The 11,874-nt window shown below is 38.0% G+C and overlaps 1 protein-coding gene across 1 annotated transcript; it reads right to left on the bottom strand.

The window, feature by feature from the left end:
- Positions 1–568: 568 nt before the first annotated feature.
- On the bottom strand, positions 569–2,200 carry LOC141685769 (uncharacterized). Its single transcript, XM_074490853.1, has 4 exons — positions 1,727–2,200; positions 1,549–1,654; positions 851–1,194; positions 569–757 (listed from the first exon to the last, which is right to left on the bottom strand). The coding sequence occupies exons 1-4, from the start codon at positions 2,198–2,200 to the stop codon at positions 569–571; spliced, it is 1,113 nt and encodes a 370-aa protein (XP_074346954.1).
- Between the last annotated feature and the right edge of the window lie 9,674 nt (positions 2,201–11,874).

The following is an 11,874-nucleotide window of genomic DNA, read 5'->3' as shown; positions in this document are numbered from 1 at the left end:
CAGGACCAAACTCCCAATTTGCGAGCGGATAGGAAATGTTCCGCAGTTTCCTGTAGGCGTTGATGCCGTTGTAGCTGAGGTAGGAACTACCAATAGGCTAGGCTTTCAACTTTTGATATACCAGACTTATGTATATTTATGAATTATAATAAGGGCAAAGAATATGTAAATTTATTCAGAAACCCTTTTGAGGTGTAATGACTTATAATTATGGAATAAAATGACTTGTGTTATTTTTGGTATTCATCACTGAGACTATAACTTGTGGTGTGTGTTAATTGTGGGGTCACAGTACACATTAGTTGGTTGTTTGTTAAGATTAAGTGTTATTAAGGGAAATGGAACTCGTGACAAACCGGATCCCCGACCCCGGATTAGGGGGTGTTACATTCGGGACTTGCATTCTTTAGATGCTCGTACTTAAATAAATTGGTAGACAAGATGATAGAAATAAACTTGCATAAATAGATAATATATCTAAAAAATGGGTTCAACCCTTACATAAGATGGTTTCATCGACCTTATCTAAAAACTTAATACTAAGTACTAGGAACATGTAGTGAATTTCCTAAACATAATAAGCCTTCAGGTTTGAAGCATGCCAAGTACGAGGCACTTTATCATCATTCAGGGTCACTAACTTGTAGGATCCTCGTCCTAGTGTCTTCCTGACCTTATAAGGTCCTTCCCAATTAGGGGCTAGCTTTCCTCTCTCCCCTACTCCTGATGCCTCAATCTTTCTCAGAACCAAATCTACCTGTTGAAAGAACCTTTCTTTAACCCGTCTATTGTAATAGAGGGAGGCTCTTCGTTGATGCTCTGCATTATGGCCGTTGGCCTCATTTCTGACCTCGTCAATGAGATCGAGAGCGAGCCTCATGCCTTCTTCATTGGTCTCTGACTTAAAAGCTTCGATCATAGGGGATCCATGAGTGATCTCAAGGGGCACCACTGCCTCAGCTCCGTAAGCCAGCATGAATGGGGTAGCTTTAGTTGTTACTTTGTAGGTGGTACGATATGCCCATAGTATAGGCAACAACTCATCCACCCAAGTGTTTCTCAAGCGTTCAACCTTTTTCTTAAGTCCATCAAGGATGATTCTGTTAGCAACTTTCGCTTGCCCGTTTGCCTGAGGATATGCAACCGAGGTGAAGCGAAGTTCTATGCTGTTATCATCGTGGTACTCTTTGAACTCTACATTATCAAATTGTTTCCCATTATCCGTGACAAGGATGCGTGGGATTCCATATCGGCATATAACATTCTCCCAGAAGAATTGGGTAATTTGCTTGGTGGTTATCTTGGCTAGTTCCTTAGCCTCAATCCACTTTGTAAAGTAGTTTATGGCTACCACAATGAACTTCCTTTTTCCCGATGCTACAGAAAATGGTCCAAGTATGTCCATTCCCCACATTGCAAAAGAGATGAGTGTGTTGATCGACATAAGCCTCTCTGAGGACTATCGTACTATTGGAGCGTGCCTCTAGCATCTGTCACATTTCTTCACATAAGCCTTTGTATCGGCTAGCATAATTGGCCAATAGATACCCAACCGAGTAATCTTGTTAGCAAGGGCCCTATCCCCCAAGTGTTGTCCACAAATCCCTTCATGGGCTTCTTTAAGTGCCTCCTCTGCTTCAAGAGGTCTTAAGCACTTAAATTATGGAACAACAAAGGACCTTTTGTAAATGAGGCCTTTAATCAATGAGTATCTCAATGCTCTAACCAATAGCATGCGTGCCTCATGGGCATCGTCGGGGAGCCACCCAGTTTCAAAGTGGGTCTTGATCGGGTCTATCCAACAGCTTGCCACACCAACCGGTGCTATCAGATTTATGACATGAATAGTAGGGGTCTTCAAGACCTGGAAGTAAATACTTCTCGAATAATTCTCGATTTCAGACGAGGCGGACTGAGACAAGGCATCCGCCGTAGTGTTCTCCTCTCTCGGAACATGTTCTGCGTACCATTCATCGAAATGAGTCGGTATACCCTTTACAACTCTCAGGTACTTGGCCATAGTATCATCCTTGGCCTCAAACTCCCCATTAACTTGAGCAACTACAAGTCTTGAGTGTCCGCAGACCTTCAGGTTTTTGGCCCTCACGGCTCTAGCCAAGCCTAAGCCAGCTATCAATGCTTTGTATTCTGCTTCGTTGTTCGTAGTCGTGAAATAAAACTTCAAAGCATATTCAATCATTGTTATTCCCTAACAATACAACAAGAATTACAAAAGGGAGGTTGAATGTAATTCTGGCTTCTTTTTCTAGATTTTTAAAACAGTTCTTACTTGATAATATATAAGTGTTTGATTTGCAGAATGCGGAATAAATGCTTTATATGAATCAAAACACACAGTAATAAAAACACACTGGCTTTTAAAACTTTCTGGTGGATTTGAATGTTTCCACCATATATATATATCGAATGAGAACCCTATGAAGCTTGATTAGCTCACAACTGCTTACAAGTATGAACAACTAAACTTACAGAGAAATGCTACAGAATACAGCTTGAAAATGTTTCTCTGAAAATGTGTGCGCTTAGTTCGATAATTGTTCTACTTGCTACACTTGGTTTATATATCACCAAGTTTACATGACAATAAGACAAGATAATAAAACAAAACATATCTAGTCTAACTCCATGCTACTTCACTATTATATTCCAGCATCTTTGAATATCTTCATAATAGCATGTAAATGGTAATGCTTCTTTTTTCTCAAATTCCTGCTAAACAGGCTGCCACATTCCTTTTGCAAACACCCAACGTATGTGATTGTGTTGTCACTGTCAACAGATATTTGAATTTGATCATTCGTCGGGTACATGCTTGTCATCCATCGGGTAGCTTTGTTGATCATCCGTCGGGTAGCTATTTGTCACTTGACTCCATTTCATTTATACAGAATTACAAGACATCTTATATTTACAATTAATCAGCCTATTCTGCATATCTACTAGTAGTCAACATGACTCATATGCTCCTACAGAATCTATACAAGTTGTTTGCAGAAATGTGCTACAATACTTATTATTACATAAGCTACTCACTCGATGGATGTCAAATCATCATCCACCGGGAATATATTGAATCATCCGTCGGGACTATATTTGATCATCCGTCGAGTGCTATAAAATTCACTAAGTTAAATCTACTAAGGTGTTTTGTTTAATTTATCATCAAGTTTATAACATATTCCTAACAATCTCCCCCAATTTATGTCTACTGGAATTGTAGCCATAAATTAAGAGAAACTTGATGATAACAAAACATCCAAAAGATATAGAATAAAGATAGTAGATAAAACTGACAAGTGCTACAAAAATTACTGAAAATTGAACAAAGTAAGGTGTACAAAGAAGTTGCTCACAATCATTATCAAGGTGCTCCTCTAGTTTGAGCAAATAAGTCTATCTCCTTGATTGTCTGGATTTCTTCCCAAGCCTCATGTTGTTCTCTTCTATCTGATTTTGGAGTTGTCTGTGGAACTCAAGTTCATCAGCTTCTCAATGATCTTGCATTTCTTACATTTCCAATAGAGTCTCATTGCTAGAGATACTCAACTGGTCCTCCAATCTGAAGAATCTTCTTACTCCCTTTTCATCCCTGAATTCCATTAGCCAATAGGGCCTCAAATGCACTCTCTTTCCTGTAAAGGGAATTGATAGAGTTTTTGGTAGTGCATCTTTGGCTCTATTACTCCCCAGCTCCTCAATTTTCTTTAGAACTAATCTCCTTACAATCACATTGTATACAAAGTTCTTTTTGAAAGATGAGTAGATCTTTATTTGAACAGATTGGCAAGAAAGATGAGTAGATCTTTATTTGAAAAGATTGGCTTTCTAGAAGAATCCTGTGAAGTGGCCATGTCATCTCTTTCCCTCCCTTGTATTTAAATACCAGTCTTTCAGGAAGATGTCTGTAAGCATCAATTCCTCTTACTTCTTCCAGTTCATCCAAGTAGAGATTCAAGTCTGAAAACTCCTTGACATCACAGATATACATGAGATCTCCCTTGTTGACTGTGGTTTGAGATTTGGTTAGGGTCTTGGATCTAAGAGACACAGGCTTCACTTTCTTGATTGCTCTAGTCTTTGTTTTCTTTGGCTTATTGAAGATTGGAAATTTTAATTCAGGAATTGGCAAACTATCCCAGTCTACTGGCTCATCCTTAGGAATAATGGGTTCACCATGAATGTTCCTAGTTGGATCCACCACTTTGAATTCTTCAAATACCACTGAGGGTTTTGATGTCTGAGTTGAAGTTGTAGGCTTTTTAGGAATGTAGTCTTCCATTTCCTCATCACTAAAGTCCAATTTTCTCTTGGAGGGTAGCTTGTACCTGAATCTTCTTTTTTATTTTGGTTCATCATGCACTTTTTGATCTTGAGGTTCAACAATTACAGATGGTTATGCGGAAATCTCAGTTGTGATCTTTACATCTTGAAGTTTGGCCAAAATAGCAGCTTGCTTCTTCTTTTATTTGAGTTTCTTAGCATCGAGAGCAGCTTGCTTCTTTTCTTGCCTGATTCTTTCCTTCTCTTCCTTTTTAGCTTCCACAAACATAGGGTGTCCAGCCACCACACAAATTTCCTTACCATTTCTGTAAATCTTGGCTAATCTTCTTTTGAGTGTTGAATCTGCTAGATCTTTGTAAAATGCCATTGACCTGGCAAACAACTTCTTCTCATCTGGCCTATGTGTCTCATACACAATATCCATAGGATTTTTGTCTGAAAACCTTGAGTAGTTTCTTTTAGGCTTCATGATGAGATCTGCTTTTGGAGATTTGATGCAAGAAATTTGGCCTTTTTCCAGATAATCCATACTCATTTCATTCACAGAAATATTCTTGACTTGAGAGTGATGAATGAATGTTTTGTCTGGCTTCTGAATTGGCCCAAACTTTTGTTGAATTTCTACATCTATTTTTCTCCATTTATCATCTAGTTCCTTCTCCACAGCTGCAACATCAAGCATCTTAGGAATTGACTTTGACTCAAGCTTAGCAGCTGCTATGTGGATCAGATCAATGCTGTCTAATACTGGTGGTTTTGGCAGAGTAATTTCTAGAACAATTACTTGGATGATTTGTACATTATCAATTTTCCCCCTCACTAGATGGATCTGCTTGACTGACTTGAGATAATGATTTCTCCCCCTTTTTGTTATCATCAAGTAGATTGGAGGAAGAAGATTGTGCAGCCACCTGTTGTTGCAGCAGTTGAGTTTGTTGTGCTTGATGTAGATGTATGGCTATGAGAGAAGCTTCCATTGCAGTCATTCTTTTATCCAGGGATTCCACCTTTGTGGCAAGATCAAAGTTCTTCCTTAGATGTCTCTTAATATCAATAATTGTTGCTTTTGGAAGTTTAGCATCCAATCTTTCAGAAAAATCCTTCTTCATTTGATCAACCTCATTTTTGATAGAAGTGAAATTCTGACTGTGTTGAAAGCCTTGGATTTGTTGTAATTGAAGAGAAGCAAATGTGCTTGTAGGAGCTTTTTGGTTCTGGAATTTGTTGTTGATTGAAGAGCAGATTGTGTCTGACTGATGAGTTGAATGAGGGTGCTCTTGAAATAATGTTCATCACATTGCTTTGAAAATGCCCAAGTTGGCATACCAGATCTGGAACTAGGGCCTACTTCTCCCCCTATGTCCAGTGATCCCTCTTCACTATCATCACCAAAGAATTCTTCTGACCCACCAGCCTCATAATCTATGTCATCACCATCTTTAGAAGGCATAGATGTGATGGCATCCTTTGCTCTTTGCATGGATTGAGTGGTGTGCACCAAATTCAGCATCCTTTCTGTATTTTCATTGCCCTGTTCAGCCAAAAGTTGATATGCTAGAACAGGATGAGTAAATGTCTCAGCATCCAAAGAGGTGGAATCTATAACATCTTGACTATGCTGAGATAGTTCCTCTCTGTCTGCTTCATTGACATTCATTGACTCACTAACAATGATGTCCACCCTTATTTCTCTAGTACCTACATTTCTCTCATGATCTCTCTGTTCTTGTATTAAGGGCTCTCCTTGGCTTCCCACCCTCACACCCTCACCTTCACTATCTAAGGTGGGACTCCTCTCACTCACTTTTGCCAGTCCTGAAGAAATGGACTGCATTGGTTCATTCATATTCTCTCCTTTTGCCTGGGAGAAACCCAGCCTCTCACTCAGTTCACTCCATTCCCTCAGTCCTAAGAGTGATTGCACTACCACTAAGTTTTCTGCACTTGTGAGAATTAAAGAAATTTGAAGTTGTGTAGAGATGCCCAACGGATGATGAATATCCATCGGGATAGTAGTATGGCTATCCGACGGATGACTACTGTTAGGCTTATCCATCGGGATACAATCACTACTCGACGGATGATGAATATCCATCGGGATAGAAGAAATGAATGAGTTTGGAGTGGAAACTATTGTAGAATCTGTGCATATTGAGGAAAATTTTGGCACAGATGTCTCAATAGACTCAGAAAGAACTGGAAAGTGAGCCAACAAATCATCTAAAAGATGATGCTCACTTGCTTGGATTTTTGGCTTCTCCACAAGAGTTAAAGATGGAGAATTTGGAAGTGATGTATTATGTATTGATCATGTCAACATCCGGTGAGTGTGTGGGAGAATTTGGTGTTTCAGGTGCTTCAATTGTTAAAGATTTTGGATGTGACTCCATATTTATTGGAGTCACATCAATCTGACTTTGAGAAGGTGCAGTGACAGGGTCTTTAGCTCTAGTTTGCACTGTGTGTGTTCCCTATGTATCCCAGTTGGTTTAGATTTCTTCTTTCTGGCATAAGTTTGGGGTGAGCTAGTGTCCCTTACCCTCTTGGCCTGTGCTCTTGGCTGAGAGGTTTGTTCAATAGTCACATCCTTTTGGGAGGATGCAACTAGTAATGAGCTTAAGTCCTTTTTAAGCACTGCAGTTTGTTGAGAAGCTGCAGTGTGGCTAGGCTGGGAAACACTCACCTCTCCAACCTTATTCTTAGGGCTTATTTGATTTTCACCCTGTCATTCGCCTTGATTACCCTCCTTCATATTCCCTCTTTGGTTTTAATGGATTTTGCAACTGATTTCTTTTGAAAGAAACCAGAGGGGGCTTTCTTAGATTTGGGTTTAGAAATTATTGTTTTGGTAGCTTGGGTAGGCATCTGTTGGGTCATTGATATAGATGCCATTGCTACCCTTGAAGGCAAAGAAATGTGTGAGGTTGGAAGGGTGGAGACAGTAGAACTTATCTCACTTACATGAGGTCCCTCCATGATTGGAAAATAAAGGAGAGGCACCTCTTTGTGGTGATTAGTCCTGTTGAGATCTGCAATAATCCTCCTTTCTTGAACCCAACAATTCAGCTTGTTGGTTGGGTTATCAATTTCAATGTTCTCAATGAGGTGGTTAGCAAGCATCATAAAAAATCTAGCATAGTAGACACTTTTAACTCTCTTATTCAGTTCTCCTAACTTATAACCTACCTCAAATAAGATCAAGTCACTAAAATTAAAGTACTTTTCAGTAACTAGCATGTAAAGCATGTTAAGCATGGAAATGTTAACAGAGTCAAAGTTACTAATCTTACCAGAGAATACCTTAGTTACCACATCACACAAAAAGCTCCATTCCTTTCTAAGACCTAACCTCCTAATTTCACTTAACTTAGAGGTAGTAAGTGCATAGCCCATGGAATTTAGCATGTTAACTATATCTGTGTCTGTGTGTGGAACACTAGCAGTATTATCAGGAATTTTAAAGCATGCCTTGAAAATGTCACTATTAATGCAAAACTGCTTACCTTTGAGAGTGAAAGTGATGGTCTTGTCAGTAGAGTTGTACACTGCAGTTGTCCATATCTCCTCCACAACTTCACAATAGATTGTGGGAGATTCCAGCATAGTATAGTTGAGTTTACAGCCTTTAATAAAATCCATTATTTTGTGATAATCTCTAGACTGTTGAATCTTCTTGTTCACTAGAGATGTGAAGTTGTTCTTTTTATAGATATATCCAGTTTGAGACATGATTTTGACGACTGGTGCCATTGTTAAAGATTTGAAATATGCAGAGAGAGAGAATTTGCTTTTGAGGAAGAAAGAAGTTAGAGCAATTGATTTTTGAGAATGATAAAAGAGTAAAATAAAAATGAATTCTGCTTTTATACTATCTCAGAAATAAAATATCAAAAATAATAAATTAAAATAAAGTGACCAATCAAAATAGCCCAAAATAGCCGTTTAAAAATAAATAAACTGTAAAAATTATGTCACTTATCCGTCGTGTCATGCTTATAAACTGTAAGTATACTCGGTGGATAATGTTCAGAGTTTTAACGGCTAAGATTGAGACAATTCGACGGATGAGGATAAATCAGTTATCCGCTGAGTCATGAAATAATCCAGAAAAGTAATTGATTTTTATTAACAAATAATATTCCGACGGATGACCAAACTCGATGGATAATGAGCATCCGTCAGGATGTAAATTTTTACTTAGCCAAAATTTCATCTAAAGCTGAAAAATCAATTAATTTTTCTGGCTGCATTAAAACTTGCAAAAATATCTGAAATGATTCAAGAATAATAAGCATACCTAACTCACTTACCAACCTTGAAAAGGTGGATTCATCAAGTGGCTTGGTAAATATATCTACAAGTTACTTTTCACTTGGAACAAAATAAAGTTCCACAGTACCATTCATCACATGTTCCCTTATGAAGTGGTACTTGATGTCTATGTGCTTTGTTCTTGAATGCTGCACTGGATTTTCAGTGATGGCAATTGCATTTGTGTTATCACATAAAATAGGAATTCTATCCACTTGTAGACCATAGTCCAACAATTGGTTTTTCATCCACAAAATCTGTGCACAGCAACTACCAGCAGCAATATATTCAACTTCAGCTGTAGAAGTAGAAACTAAATTTTGCTTTTTACTGAACCAGGACACAAGCTAGTTCCCTAGAAATTGACAGGTTCATGTTGTGCTTTTTCTGTCTATTTTACAACCTGCATAATCTGCATCTAAATAACCAGTTAGATCAAAACTAGAATATCTAGGGTACCAAATGCCAAGTTTTGGTTTTCCCTTGAGATATCTGAAAATTCTCTTAATAGCCACTAGGTGAGATTCTCTAGGATCAGCCTGAAATCTAGCACAGAGACAAGTAGCAAACATTATATCTGGCCTACTAGCTGTTAAGTATTGAAGTGAGCTAACCATGCCCCTATAGCTTAAAATATCCACAGACTTTTCAGTAGTGTTTAATTCAAGCTTAGTTGCAGTGGCCATGGGAGTTTTTGCAGATGTGCAATCCATTAGATCAAACATCTTTAAAAGATCATGAATATATTTAGTTTGACTAATGAATATTCCATCACTAACTTGCTTAACTTGTAAACCAAGAAAGTAAGTTAGTTCCCCCATCATGCTCATTTCATACTTACTTTACATCAATTTGGCAAACTTTTTGCAAACTTTTTCATCTGTAGAGCCAAATATAATATCATCTACATAAATTTGAACAAGTATACTAGAGCCATTAACATTTCTAAAGAATAAAGTTTTATCAACAGTACCTCTTGTGAAGTGATTTTCCAAAAGAAACTTTGATAAAGTGTCATACCAGGCTCTAGGTGCTTGCTTAAGTCCATAAAGTGCCTTCAAAAGATAGTAGACATAATCTAGAAAATTTGGGTCTTCAAAACCAGGAGGCTGACTAACATATACTTCCTTCTCCAAATCTCCATTTAGAAAAGCACTTTTGACATCCATTTGATAGACCTTAAAATTGGCATGGGCTGCATAGGCTAAGAAAATTCTGATGGCTTCAAGTCTTTCAACAGGAGCAAAGGTTTCATCAAAATCTATTCTTTCTTATTGACAATAGCCCTTAGCAACCAATCTAGCTTTGTTCCTGACCACTATGCCATTTTCATCCATCTTGTTTCTGAATACCCACTTGGTGTCAGTTGGATTCTTTCCTTTAGGTTTGGGTACCAGCTTCCATACCTTGTTCCTTTCAAATTGGTTTAGCTCCTCCTGCATAGCTAAAATCCAATCAGGATCCAACAAAGCTTCTTCTACCTTCTTTGGTTCTTCCTTAGATAGGAAGCTACTGTATAGACATTCTTCTTGAGTTGCTCTCCTTGTGTGAACTCTAGAAGATGCATCACCAATGATGAGCTCAAAAGGGTGATCTTTGGTCCATTTTATTTGTTGAGGTAGATTAGCTCTAGATGAAGAGGCCTCATTATTGTCTTGATGTGTGACTAAGTTTTGATTATTAGAAACTCCCCCTGAGTTTGTGAATCTTTGATTTGAGAAAGGGGAACTTTCTGTAAGTGATATATTCTGACTTTCAGCTTCTCTTAATGACCCAACGGATGATGCACTTTGTGTCCCGACGGATGAAGCTGACTGTCTCCCAATGGATAAGCCATATTGTCTCCCAACAGATGAAGCATTTTGTAACTTGACAGATGTTGAATTATGTGCTTCATTAGTTGTAGATTTTTCTGTATTATCCTTATTCATTGTTTCTTGATCACTTTCATCATCACTGTCATCACTAACCATCTCCACATTATCAAACTTGAGGCTTTCATGGAAATCTCCATCTTGCAGTCCTTCAATCTTTTTATCATCAAACACAACATGTATTGATTCCATAACAATGCTGCTTCTTATATTGTTGACCCTATATGCCTTTTCCATAGCATATCCAACAAAAATTCCTTCATCTGCTTTAGCATCAAACTTCCCATTTTGATTAGTTTGATTCCCCAAGATAAAACATTTGCAGCCAAAGACATGAAGAAAATTTAGAGTTGGTTTCTTGTTCTTGAACAATTGGTAGGGTGTCATACACTTTGCTTGATTAACCAAAGAAATATTCTAAGTGTAGCAGGCAGTATTCACAGCTTCAGCCCAAAAATATGTTGGTAACTTTGATTCTTCAAGCATTGTTCTTGCAGCTTCAATAAGAGATCTATTCTTTCTTTCCACTACACCATTTTATTGTGGAGTTCTTTCTACAGAAAACTCATGCATAATCCCATTCTCTTCACAAAATGATCTCATCACAGAATTCTTGAACTCAGTTCCATTGTCACTCCTGATTCTTCTTACTTTAAAATCAGGATGATTGTTGACTTTTCTTATGTGATTGATGATGATTTCACTAGCTTCATATTTAGACTTTAGGAAATTTGTCCAAGAAAACTTTAAGAAATCATCCACAATTACTAGGAAAAATCTTTTCCTTGAGATAGACAACACATTGACTGGTCCAAATAAATCCATGTGTAGCAATTGCAAAGGTTCTTCAACTGTTGAATCATGCTTCTTTTGGAATGATGCTTTGATCTGCTTTCCTTTCTGGTAGGCATCACACAATCCATCCTTAGAAAAATCCACTTGAGGAATGCCTCTAACCAGTTCTTTCTTGACAAGCTCATTCATGGTCTTGAAGTTTAGATGGGACAGCTTCTTGTGCCATAGCCAACTCTCATCTTGACTTGCTTTACTGAGAAGACAAGTGACATATTCTGCATTAGATGAGTTGAAGTCAGCTAAATACACATTTCCTTTTCTCACTCCAGTGAGAAGCACTTTGTTGCTTCTTTTGTTTGTCACAACACAAGCTTCTGAATTGAAGGTTACTGAATTGCCTTTATTACAAAGCTGGCCGATACTCAACAAATTGTGCTTGAGACCATCCACTAAGGCAACCTCTTCAATGATGATATTGTCTTTTAAAATTAAGCCATATCCCATAGTATAACCCTTGTTGTCATCTCCAAAAGTAATACTTGGGCCAGCTCTTTCCTTGAACTCTGTGAGCAGGGTAGAATCTTCAGTCATA

Source organism: Apium graveolens, chromosome 9, assembly GCF_009905375.1.
Source record: "Apium graveolens cultivar Ventura chromosome 9, ASM990537v1, whole genome shotgun sequence".
Taxonomy (NCBI): domain Eukaryota; kingdom Viridiplantae; phylum Streptophyta; class Magnoliopsida; order Apiales; family Apiaceae; genus Apium; species Apium graveolens.
The sequence above is the reverse complement of the archived record's forward strand: the minus strand, read 5'-3'. Positions and strand labels throughout refer to the sequence as shown.

Bases quoted from the DNA above. Each gene is read 5' to 3' on its own strand.
- LOC141685769 (XM_074490853.1), bottom strand. From the start codon at position 2,200: ATGATTGAATATGCTTTGAAGTTTTATTTCACGACTACGAACAACGAA. The intron at 1,195-1,548 runs GTATCTATTGGC...TTGATAATGTAG, and splicing joins TAACAAGATTACTCGGTTGG to AGTTCAAAGAGTACCACGAT. The intron at 758-850 runs GTCAGAAATGAG...TTCTTTCAACAG, and splicing joins CTCTCGATCTCATTGACGAG to GTAGATTTGGTTCTGAGAAA.